The sequence below is a fragment of the Zalophus californianus genome, chromosome 1, assembly GCF_009762305.2.
Source record: "Zalophus californianus isolate mZalCal1 chromosome 1, mZalCal1.pri.v2, whole genome shotgun sequence".
In the NCBI taxonomy this organism is placed as follows: Eukaryota; Metazoa; Chordata; class Mammalia; order Carnivora; family Otariidae; genus Zalophus; species Zalophus californianus.
Genome location: NC_045595.1, coordinates 158,664,861 through 158,678,078, shown reverse-complemented (window position 1 = coordinate 158,678,078; position 13,218 = coordinate 158,664,861). Strand labels below are relative to the sequence as shown.

The 13,218-nt window shown below is 35.0% G+C and overlaps 1 protein-coding gene across 11 annotated transcripts in view; it reads right to left on the bottom strand.

Moving 5' to 3' along the window:
* The window catches only part of SLC9C1 (solute carrier family 9 member C1), an 80,215-nt gene that overhangs the window by 59,163 nt on the left and 7,834 nt on the right, over positions 1-13,218 (bottom strand). For 8 of the 11 annotated variants that reach the window (XM_035724072.1, XM_035724073.1, XM_035724075.1 and 5 more), the window contains 4 exons: positions 12,227-12,355; positions 8,391-8,556; positions 5,346-5,474; positions 3,477-3,638 (listed from right to left, as the gene is read on the bottom strand). In XM_035724072.1, the coding sequence (XP_035579965.1) occupies positions 3,477-3,638; positions 5,346-5,474; positions 8,391-8,556; positions 12,227-12,355 (586 nt within the window). The remainder of the gene's footprint in view (positions 1-3,476; positions 3,639-5,345; positions 5,475-8,390; positions 8,557-12,226; positions 12,356-13,218) is intronic. The other 3 variants (XM_035724076.1, XM_035724078.1, XM_027587105.2) reach the window with 2 other exon arrangements.

Genomic DNA, 13,218 nt, shown 5'->3' with positions numbered 1-13,218 from the left:
ACATGGAAAAGTGAGGAATTAAAGGGAGCTATCAGATCTCATAGAGCCATGAATTACATAATGTAACTTTCCCTGTGAGCTCCCTTGTCCCCATCTTCAGTAAAATTTACTAAGAACCAAAACTTCTCTATATTTAAAAGGAAGTAGCATGAGATGCTTGGGTGGCTCAGTCATTAAGCGTCTGCCTTCGGCTCAGGTCATGATCCCAGAGTCCTGGGATCGAGCCCTGCATTGGGCTCCCTGCTCCGCGGGAGGCCTGCTTCTCCCTCTCCCACTCCCTCTGCTTGTGTTCCCTCTCTCACTATGTCTCTCTCTCTCTCTGTCAAATAAATAAATAAAATCTTAAAAAAAAATAAAAAGGAAGTAGCAGAGATCATGAGAAACTAAACTCCAGAAATTTTCAGCAATCATGAAATCCTTGGGTGCTCATAGGCTATAGAATTGGGAATTTAAGATAATTGGATCAAGATCTTTAAGAGGAGTGGAGTACCCAGTGAACACTCATGATGGCATATATACGACATGTATACAAAGTCACACATTTAAAAAAAGCTATAATGAGATTATACAGTAATAGTGTTCTGTAATAAGCTGCTTTTTTTCACTTATTGTTTAGCAGACATTGTTCTAGTTAATAAATAAAAATTAAAAATTTTTGTTTTAATAGTAAAAGAATATTGTGGACATGCCACTTTTATCATATTGCCGTATTTATCAATTGCCAGGCATATTTGGATCAGTTCTTTCCCCCTCCATTTTTTGGCTTACTTTACCTTACTTTGTTGCAACAGTTGTGTTTTAATTACTGGTGGCTTGTTAAATGTTTAATACCTACCTAGGAGAGAAAGTTCTTCATTTTTCTTAAAGTTACTTGTCTGTTTTCACAATCAGTATTTCCAGATGATATTTTAAATTGTTCGGTAAAATTTCAACCTCCCCAATTGCTATCATCGTTTGATTCAGATTGTGATACATTTTAATTTTGTAAAGTTAGTATCCTTATCACATTACTGAGACTTCCCTTCCAGAGATGGAAAGTTACAAGTTTTATATTCTTCATTTTAATCCTGGCTAGAAATGGTACCTAAGCCAGAAACTAACAATTTGTTTAGTTAGTTTTGAATTATAAAATAAGAGGGAAGTGTGGACATAGGCACTTTGAGGAGATCAAGTCCTGGACTAGTCATAGTCATTTATTAGGTAGTAGTGAAACTTGGAAAATATTTGTGGTGAATATCTTGAAGATACTAATAATATAAACATTAAGCCAGGTCAGAGTGAAAGTCTTTTTACATTAGATTTATATTTACTCTGTACCTCATTTTCATGAAATTCTGCTTTGTTTTCTTTCTAAAATGTTTATAGAGGGACTGGGTGGCTCAGTCTTAAGCCTCTGCCTTTGGCTCAGGTCATGGTCCTGGGATCCTGGGATCGAGTCCTGCATCGGGCTCCCTGCTCCGCGGGAAGCCTGCTTCTCCCTCTCCCACTCCCCCGGTTTGTGTTCCTGCTCTCACTGTGTCTCCCTCTGTCAAATAAATAAATAAAATCTTTAAAAAAAAATAAGATAAAATGTTTATAGAGACATTTTAACTTTAAAAGTTTAAAATTATTTTGGGGGTATAACCCTTAATCTTGAGGCTATGTTCACTTACTAAATAATGTTAGAGGGAATTATATTTGCTAGGATATATTTTTTGTAGAAATTTAGGTATCCACAACTAAAGTAGTATGCAATGAATGTATCTGTACTGACCGTTCTGTTGCTATTAATTAATTAATTTGATTCTATAAACTCACTTGACTTTAACTGACTTTAACCTACTGATTAGTTAGGAAGACTCAAGATCCTATATTCGGCCTTTCCTTCCTCAGACATGAAAATAATGAATCTTGTTACTCTAGCATTTCTAAAAAGATTTTCTCTGTCTTGATTTATTCAAATTTTATATTTCTCAGTAAACTTATATAGTTCTCCATGTTAGGCTCAAACTTCTTGTTCAGTTTATTCCTTTATATTTTGTAATGTTTTGTCAATGTAAAGAGAATGAAATTTTCATTATATCTTCTAATTAGCTACTACTGGCTTATAAGAACACTATTTTTTTCTGTATTTTTCTTATATCAAGCTATTAAAAAGCCTTTTGGGCTTAGTTTATTAGTTAATGCTTTTGGGTTTTCTATGTAATCTAAAATGTCACTAATATAATCATTTTCTCTTTCAAAATTATGGATAAATGTCTTCTTTCCTCTCTTTTCCTTCCTACCTTCCTTTCTCCTTTCTTTCTTTTTTCCTTTCTTCTTTTTTTCCTTTCTTCTTTCTTTTTCTTTCTTTTTTTGTTTGTTTCTTTCTTTCCTCCCTTTTTTTCTTTTCTTTCTTCCTTCCTTCCTTTCTTCTTTCTTTCTTTCTTTTTCTTTCTTTTTCTTTCTTTCTTTCTTTCTTTCTTTCTCTTTCTCTCTCTCTCTTTCTTTCTTTCTCTCTTTCTCGCTCTCTCTTTCTCTCTCTCTCTCTTTCTTTCTTTCTTTCTTTCTTTCTTTCTTTCTTTCTTTCTTTCTTTCTTTCTTTCTTTATTCTTTTTCTTATTGCCTTAGCTAAAGCTTCCAGAGAAATCATGGATATGAGAAAAGGCAACATTGGCTTGCTCCTAAATGGAAATGGAAGGGCATAGTATAAGTTTGTAACTAGGTAACTAGGTATCATTTACTGCACATGCTAACTCCCAGTCATTTACAGGGCTGTCTTGAATGACATTCTGGGGCTGCACCAGAGAACAATAATATGGTGAATTATTAATATCCTCCATTCTTCTGTGAGGAAGAAGTGGTGGCAAATGGATTAACATTGATAGATTTTCTAATATTTAGTCTTAATCTGTAACTTCTATTTTGATTTCCTTTTTAAGCTAAAATTTATCAAGAAAAGTATATTTAGTTTCAGGCTATTAGAATGATTATTTTTAAAGGCCCTCCTTTTGTAATTAGTAAGTTGTAAATGCATTGTGATTGAACAATGTTTCAGATTTTATTAAAATGCTCTTCAAGTCTAGTTCATTTCTGTAAATGGTCTACAGGTATGTGTAAAGGATATGCATTCTGCTTGGGGAGATAAAACTTTATATCCTGTAAACCAAGCATTTAAGTTTTTATTTATATCTTTTTATAGCCATCATTTTTTGTCTGACTAGTTATGAAATTATCTGGGAAAGGCATGCTAAAGTATCTCATTATAATTATGATTTTGTCAAATTCTTTTGGCTTTTATAATGGTATTTGCTTTATATATCTTGAGACATTGATTTCTGTTGTATAATATTTTCATCTCTTTGATAGGTTATTTTAACAAAAATATTCCTCCTAGACAAGTTGAATTTTGTTTTCTTTTGTTTTTTTGTTTACAAACTTTGCCTGGTATGCATTTTCCTAAATCTCTGTTTTGCATTTTTCTGTCACTTAGTTTTAGGCATAAGCCCCAGACTTACAAATAAAAAAGATGAGGTACAGAATTGAAAAGCTGAGGCTTATGTGATTGACATCATCTCCAAAAACAGTAGACATCCACAGTTGAATCAGTTTTGAACTTAGAATTCCAAACAAGAAACTGGCTAGAAAATAAGACCAAATTTCAAGCAGGATGTCAAAGGCTGCAAGAAAGGGGAGTAAACAGAAAATAGTTAATAGAACTTACTTGATCTTAATTTTAAGTGATACTCTGGGTCAACTTTTCTTTTTGTCCTTATCTTTAAAAATAGCTCATCGCCATTGGTATGTATGGTATTTTCTTATTCCTAAATTGAAAGTTTCTATTCAAATGCTGAAAGCCATATAGAAGTTTGCAAAATTCAGTCAGTTTAGTTTAAGAGCTTTTTTCAGTGCCCATTAAGAAATACACATGTATTCAGTGCCATACAATTCAATAAATTTTGGAGATGCAGTTGAGTAAGAAGTAGAAAGTCCCCAAACTCTTGGAACTTACATTTTGTATCCATCAAGGTACATACAGGAAATACAGAAAAAGGAATGCCTCTGGGTCCCAGTGGAGTGAATTTCTTGCATTGTTTTGGCTTACCAAACTAACTGATTGGTTTCTCTAGGTCACACCTGCTCTAGGCATGGAGTTAAGCCATAGTGGTAATCTGGGGAGTCTAGCACCTTTTGCAGCTGAAACAGAGCAGAGGTAGACTCTGATTTCAGAAGGAGGTAGGGAACTGGAGTTAGAAGACCCACTGGAAAGCTGCTTTCTTTTTAAGAAAAAAAAATTTCTAATCAGTGAAATATTTACTGAATGCAATTATTAGGCCAAGAAAAAGCAAATCCATTATTTCTTACAATGTTTTTAAACTCCTAACATGCAAGTTGGAAAGGACAGACCTGTGAGTGCAGTAAGTCCTCTTAGTTTTCCCCTTTATGAAATATGTGCTACCTTCAAAGATGGAGCAACATTATTTAAATAATTACATGAGTTTTAAAAATAATTATTATGAAAATTATTGAGTCACTATTATGTCAGTTGATGTAAATGAAATATCAGTAAACCTTATTAAGCATCTTTTTTTCTTAAAGGAAATTTTTCTTTCAAATCTATTAAAAATTCAGAGAACGCCATCGTGGCTGAGGAAATAAGTTCACAGTTCTCTTCATCCTTCAGCAGAGTTTTTATTATTGTAGTTGTTATGATTATTATTTACATAGAATGATTATTTATGGTTTTTACTCCTCTGAAACTTAAACACAAAATTCTTTTCCATTAATTTTATCAAAATTTTGAAGGAACCTCTGTGAAAGCAAGGACTATTATGTTCATGGTTGAAGCATGAGGCTTAGAAGAGGAACTATCACATATGAGTACATATCAATAAATAATTGTTGTATTAATTAATGAATGAATTTCCATATCGGTACCCACCCCACCCTTTTTTTTTTTTTGCTTCCCAGTGAGTATCAAGAAAGTTCTCTTGATTAGATTGTAGATATCAACACTGATAAGGTTCCCTGAAATTATGTGGGCAATCTTTACTATCTTAAATGGAGCCTAGTAGAATACTGGACCAGGTTGGAGGCTGGGCATGGATCTGTCCAGTCAGCATGCATGACTATAGCTCTTTGTAGTTTTTGGTTTTCTGAGACAGTGGTCCTTGAGTTTTTAAGAGGCTTCTGAATATAGACATCTCTTTGTTGCTCATCTTCATCATCTTCAGGAAGGCCCTATCTGCAGGAAGTTTTATGGTGAAAACTCTCTGAGTGACACAATATCATAAGTATAACTTATGATAAAATATAAAATCCATTTCAGTTTTTAGAAAATATAGAATTCTGGTTTTAAAAAATTTAGAAAAAGAATAAGTCCTCACCTAAAGAATGGTTCACCTTCTTTTGCAGGCTGACATTAATATCCTCAATACCAATGAATACAATCAAAGACATTATAGAGGTCATCAGACTTTCTCCATTAATTAAATTGATGAGGCTTCTAGAAAGACCTATGGAAGAGAAAATATTTTGTTTAAGGTGGGAAAATCACTATTAAAGAGTAAAATTTTATTATCAAGTAGGAGTATATTCTTAGCTATAGATTTATATCATATACTTTGCCCATGTACTTAAATAAACTTTAGTCATGTTTGAAAACTCCCTTCAAAGAAATTTAATTATATATCAACTGTAAGTTAAGTCTAGACTTCCATAATTAGGAACTAAATTAATTGGGGTTGACCATGGTTTATGTAAGAAGGATGATCAGCTAGAGCTGTCATTCCTTGTTTTAAAGCCCAGATGAAAACATGAAATTCACTATTTTTTAAAATTTGGTGAGTTAGCCAATATCATGTATTTAAGGCAAGACAAAAAAACAGTGATGGAGGGATAAAGGAAATTCATAAGCCAAGCTTTATAACATGGTACCTAAGCAAAATATTAGGGCAATTGTCAAGATAATCTCCCTATGAATAGAAATTGTCTGACTTTCCCATACATTCCTTTCAAAGATTTTAGAAATCAAGCTCTATGAAATGGAGAGCACCTGGATATTATGTACTCCCATCCTAATTTCTCTCCATTTATGATGATAGTTTAGATATCTATCAATTGTCATTTTTCTCTATTAAATATACTTGTAGTGGCAAAAGTATAGCTTTGAGCATTGTAATAATTTTCTCGATGGCCATAGGAAGGAAATGTTATTACATCACCCAACCACTTTATGATCACAACCTAACACAGTAAGTATGCTGTTGTAAGAGAAGAGAAGTCAAGGCATTCTATTCCTGTGGAAGCTCAAGTGCCTTGATGGTCCAATTCTTCACCTCTTTATGCATCCATGCCCTTTGCTGTAAAACTGCAGTTTCTCTCGCCTAAGAGATCCAGCCTGTTTTGTCATGAGACAATGCAAGCAGAGGCTTAAGAAAGATTTTTGTTTCCTATCTCTTGCATCTCTGCCACCATCGTGATAGTGTTCCCTGGCTGCACTACTGGAAGATTGTGAGAAATATGTGGAAGAAAAATGGATCGTCTCAGTTGAGACCATCCTAGATCACTTAGCCCCCAGATGACCCTCTCACTTACTGTAGATTCATTAGTGAGCACAGCCAAGATCAGCAGAGCTCAGCCATACCATCATAACTGCCAGACTCATGAGAAATAATAACTGCTGTTTTTAAGCCACTGTGTTTTTCTTACTCAGTTGTTGGAACTCAGAGTTGTTCCTTACTGAGAAAAACCTAACTGGTCCTGTTGTATAACTATTCCAATTTGGAAAATGAACTATAACAAAATGTAAATATTTGAAAATAAACAACCAACATGGGGGTATACGAGGAGTCAACAGACCATCAAAAGCTCAAGACAATGTGAATATACTCATGTACTCATAAGCATGGGCAGACTTTATATGTGTGTGAAAGTAAAATAAAACAAATATAAAAATCTTGCTTTGAAAACTCAAGCAAAAATGTTACCAAGAGAAAAATACTTTAATTTTCATTTTTATTTTTTAAATATGCAAAATGAGGAGGAAAACAAAATTCCAAAAGTCATGGCAAAATGACTAAAATGTATGAGCATAACTTTGCAAGTTAACACAAAGAAATTATTTATCTTTTTTTAAAAGATTTATTTATTTATTTATTTGAGAGAGAGAGTGAGAGAGAGAGCACGTGCATGTGGGGGCAGGGAAAGGGGCAGAAGAAGAGAGAGAGAGAAACTCAAGCTGACTCTATCCTGAGCATGGAGCCAGATGCGGGGCTCAATCTCACAACCCTGAGACCAGGACCGGAGTGAAAACCAAGAGTTGGGTGCTTAACCGACTGCACTACCGAGGCACCCCCACAAAGAAATTATTTAAATTTAACAATGACAGGCCAGGAAACCAGTGGAATACTAACTAGATTACAAGATTATAAAGTTAAGAACATAATGCTCTCAGGTAGCATAGAACTTTGCCAAATCTTTTGAGTAGAAAAGGAGCTGGCACTGACAAGAGTCCCCATAGAGGCAGGGTTGGGTGACAGATGTTGGCACTTCCTTCTTCTAAAGTCTTATTGCACAATCTTAATCTCTTTGTTTTGAAGAGTTGGCTTTCCTTTATTCATAGAGGTACACTGATGAGTCTCCTCTATTCTATTTCTACTTGCCTCAAGTAACTTTTTCCCCTGTAACTGGCTATGAAATGGAAAGTGTGTGTGTGTGTGTGTGTGTGTGTGTGTGTTTGGGTGTGCACATGCACACATGCCATAGTAAAATTCTATTTCAGAACAAATGTTGTAACTCTTGTTACTAAAAAGCGATTGGAGGAAAACAAATTAGTTATCATTTTTCTTGAATGAGGCTCTTAGATTTGTGTGTTTGTGGAGGGGGAGGGTTGTGTTGACTTGGTATTTTATTTTTAAATATAGACTTATTTCTCCTAAAATACTGTATGATTAGTGATTTTATTGTTTTTGACTTTTCAAGTTTTTGGTCCTATTGGTGATGATGACTCCAAAGGCAATTTTTAAAAATTTTTTATTTTATTTTTTTTTTACAAATGGCATTATCTTAGTGACAGTATTGTCAAAGGAAAAGGGGTATTGGGTAATAGAAATGTCACCACAATGTATTTGCAAATTGTTCGCTCCTGGAACTGTTGGCTCAAAGTAGAAGCATGTATAAAGTCAAGGATTATACATAATCCCATTTTATTTCACAATTGCATGAAATATATATATATATATGTTAAGTAAGCCCATTACTGGCATTTCATTTTGTTCTAAGCGTCACTATCGCGAATCTCATGCTCAATCCCCAATGTCCCAGAACCCTATTTCACATAGTGAAAATCTACAGTGAACAAGAGATCTTAAAACTAGATATATTAAGTACAGAACATGATATTTTAAATACAGAAAAAGAAAAAAATATACCAAGGTCTCTTATGGCAGCCGCCGTCAGCATGGGATCCGAACTCACAAGGATAGTTGAAAATAATAACCATGGAGTGGTTTTCAAAAGTAATTTATTCACAGATGCCAGATACCAAAGAATTAATATATAATTCATCAAAAAGCCAGGAATTGTAATTAAAAGTACCTGCCAAGAAATTTTACGGATAGAAAAATCAGATTGCTTTTGTATCTTATTTTAAAAAGCAGATTGTCAGAATTATTGGATATACAGAATCACACTAATTCCATCAAAGGGAAATTTTAGGTTATCTTATTTAACAAATATGTGCCTGCAACTCTGGAAATAAGAGGGAAACATTGCAACGAGATTCTTAGGACCTAGGACATACCAGTTGTAGGAGATACCATATTGTAACTAAAAGGGAACTTTTAATTTTCTTGATAAGGCTGTTGAATATAGATATGTATGTGTAAAGGTATATGCAAACACACCATATGTACACACGCGTATATATACACATTTAACTATGCACTGAACTGAAACATAGGCTATCAACATAGAAAGAAAGAACACAAGTTTGAAAGAAGTCACCAAAGAGGGAAAGAAGGAGAAAATAAGATAATACAAAGAATGTAAAGAAATGGCAGAGAACTCTAGAAAAGATGGGAAAAAAATTTCTGTTATTCTAGACCTGGAACCTGGCCTTCTGCTTCCTCTTATTACGCCAGTGGCAGCTATGTAGCAAGATTTCATTCCCAAATGGACTTAGAAAATGTGATGTGCCCGAAGCTGCCTATTGGAATTCAGAAATGCATCCCCATATTCATTGCAGCATTATTTACAATACAGTAATGTAAATTTACATTATTTACAATAGCTATATACAATAATAAGACATGGAAGCAACCTAAGTGTCCATCGATAGATGGAGATGATAAAGAATATGTATTATATAGAATAGAATATTATTCAACCATAAAAGAGAAGGAAATCTTGCCATTTGCGACAACATGGATGAAACTTGAAGGCATTATGCTACGTGAAATAAGTCAGATAGAAAAAGAGAAATACGGTATGATCTCACTTATATGTGGACTCTTAAAAAAAGCTGAGCTCGTAGACACAGAGAATAGATCGGCGATTGCCAGAAGCTGGGGCGGGGTGCGGGAGTTTGGTGAAAGGGGTGAAACATTATTACATGTTTATTCACCATTAGCTAGGCAATGAGGCATTGCGATAGGATCTAGAGAGGTGAAGGGGGTCAAAGGGTACAAACTTCCAGTTCTAAATAAATCCTGGGGATGCAATGTCCAGCATGCTGACTATAGTTAATCATACTGTACTCTATATTTAAAAATTGCTAAGAGAGTAGGTATTAAAAGTTATAGGAAAAAATTTGTAACTATGTGGTGATGGATGTTAATTAGACTTATTTTCGTGGTCATTTCAAAATATATATAAGTACTGAATCATTATGTTGTATATACACCTGAAACTAATATAATGTTGTATGTCAAGTGTATCTCAATTAAAAAAAATAAAAGTGAAAATGAAAAATTATAAAAATTTCATAATGATGTTGACAAATGCTCTTACTACCAATATTAAATAAAAACAGCAATATATATGTATACACACATATAGGAGTCTTGTGACTAAATCTTATCATACATCCTTTATATCTTTAGAATTTCCATAAGTAATATTAAAGACATGCATCATTTTAGGGTTTTCCCCAGAGATTGCCAAACTGCCCTCCAGAAAGGTTTGCCAACAAACACAGCCACCAACGGCGTACCAATCGATCCCATTTAAGACAATTCTCCAGAGAAGTAAAATCAAATGACACCCCCAGGGTCCTGTCTCGGTTTTTGCTACATCAGGAAAGTCATGCATTTTCTAACGAAAAGACACAAGCTCTCAATCCTTCGTTTATTACATGTTTATTTACCACCTGCTAGGCAATGAGGCATTGCCATAGGACCTAGAGAGGCAAAACCAAAGACAGTTAAAAAAAAAAAAAAAGAATTCAGAAGAACTAAAATATTAAAAGCTATCTTCCTTCTGACTATTTTGCTCTTCATTTGTACCAGGACAGTCATGCATGATGAATTGGGGAATAAACACTGGACTCTAATTCAGGAGGCTGGGGTGGTAGTGCTAAGTGATTTGGTTAAGTCACTTAATCATACATCTCTTGCTGAATCTTAAAAGTGACAGAACAATGATGGAGTGTTTATATGGCCCTGTTGAGCCCTGGAGCTCCTGAGAGGGAGTTTTGGTGGATAAACCTTGGTGACAGAATTAGGACAGTGGGAGAAAATCAACGCCTCCTACATAATTTACCTCTAGGGTGGCTGGGTTCTCACTGCAAGGTTTTGATGGTCTGGAAAGTTGCATTACTAACTTCTGTTCAAAGGAAAAATTAAGATGAGGCTCTGAGACAAGAAGACTGAGGGTCAGGAGGCCCAAATCCTTGTTCTCCCACCAATAGTTGTCAATACCCTAATAAGTCACAAAGCATATTGGTTGTAAAAGTGGCTGCAGTAATTTTGTTCTCTGAATTCTACTGGAAAGTTATCTCCAGCACTGACTTGGTTAGTCATGTCATTCTTCGCTTTGGCTGAAAGAAGCAAGAGCAAACACGATGAAGGTACAGGCCTAAAAAGCATTGGCAAATTGGAGCTTGCCCTCTTCTGTTGATGTCTGAGACTCTGCAGCGGTCATGGGAAGAAGTCTGGAATAAACTTCTAGATCATGGTAGTGACACCCATTGCCTATAGCCAACGCTAACAGTAACAACCAACAGACACGTGCGTGGGGCCATCCAGCTCATCCCACCTCAGCTGACCCCACAGTTGTACAGAAATGCAGGAGACGGCTCAGCAGAGATCACCCAAACCAGCCCAAAGTACTTTTATATCTCTATTCTGTTCAATTTCTTTTCTTTTCTTTTTTTTTTTTTTTTTGTCACTTGTCTGAACTCCCATTTGCCTGGACTCAAAATAAAGTAAGTTATTTTAATAGTTTTGTTTCTAATGTAGTTTAGGTAATGACCTTATATTTACAAAGCTGTTTTAATTACTTTGAAAGAAATGTGTACCTTGCTTAAGATTTGGAGTATTTTTTCCTCGAGGTCTTTCCTTGATCGGGTTCAAATAGCACATGATGAGAAAAAAAATCATAATAGTTGGTGAATTAAAATTATAGCTGTTTCTGTGAGTATTCTCCGTTTTTGTTCATGTGCGTATGGGAAGTTTTAGGAGGTGGGTATTTGAAACACGGCTTTTATGCAAAATAAACAACTGGACCAAATCTATTTCATAATAGCTCTCTAATAGCATCTCAGAGTTAAAATTATAACTGGCATTAAGCTCTGCCAGTCAGATTTTCAGAATTACTTTTTTTCTCCATAAGTTTTTTTTTTTTTTCCCTGAGCCTTCAATACACTGGACGATTGTTAAGATATGGCTTATTCACTAAAATATAAAGCTGGGGGCGCCTGGGTGGCTCAGTCGTTGTGTCTGCCTTCAGCTCGGGTCATGATCCCAGGGTCCTGGGATCGAGCCCCGCATTGGGCTCTCCGCTCAGCGGGAAGCCTGCTTCTCCCTCTCCCACTCCCCCTGCTTGTGCTCCTGCTCTTGCTATCTCTCTCTCTGTCAAATAAATAAATAAATAAGATCTTTAAAAAATAAAAAAATAAAATATAAGGCTAAGTTTTTTCTCCTGCACCTTATACTTTTTCTTCATCTTCTTTGTTTTCTAATTTAAAGCAAAGTTTTAAAAAATCTGGACATAGATAACATATAGTAGTTCATGAGTGAGTGATATTATCACAAAGAGAACTTCTTACCTGCCAAAATAATTTCTGCAGCATGTAAACATCCATGTCAAATGCAACATTAAAGATAATTATTGGTGTAAATAGATCAAAAAATACTTTTGGACTCATCCATTGTATGGCATCTGCATATATTTGGACCTAATAATATAAAAATATGTTATTTTCTCATTTATCCATCCTTCTATTAGCATCGATTGCATGCCAGATACTCCTATCTCTAGCGAAAGAGAAAAAGGTATATCATAATGTAATAGGTGTTCAAATCTTAACTCTATTGATTTTCATCATTTTCTTTCCTTTTTTTTTTTTAAGATTTATTTATTTATTTTGGTGGGGGAGAAGGAGCGAGAGTCTTAAGCAGACTCCCCGCTGAGCACAGAGCCTGTGTGGGGCTGGATCTCACCACCCTGAGATCATGACCTGAGCCGAAACCAAGAGTCGGATGCTTAACTGACTGCGCCACCTGGGAGCCCCAGATTTTCATAATTTTCCATCAGATTGTTACCAGTTACAGTGGAAAGTTAATGCGTATCTCCATGCCCATTTTATTTTTTAAACAACGGGTATAGAAAGTACATTGATATGGGTACAAGAGAATATGGAGAAGATTTTCAGGCATAAAAGAGGAAGACAGGTTTCAGGTAGATAGATTATCATGCACAACATGCACAAAGAAGTAAACAATCATATCAAGTTTCAGAAACTACAAATAATTAACCATGGCTTACACAGAAGATGGTCATGGAAGAATAGCAGGAATAAAAACTGGGAAGTTAATGCTGTGAATGAGATAACTAATTAATGGTGTTTATCACAAAATATTTAGTTGATATTTGTAAATCCTGTTATGGGCATCCACTCAACATTCTGTTCATTAAGGAAGCACTGGATTGCCTGCTGTGTTAGGTGGTATCTTTGCTTTGGGGGGATGAGTCTCCATGAGTCTCTTGTGTTTCTCTACATCTTATGAGTGGAGGCACTGACTGCTTTTCCTCCAGGCT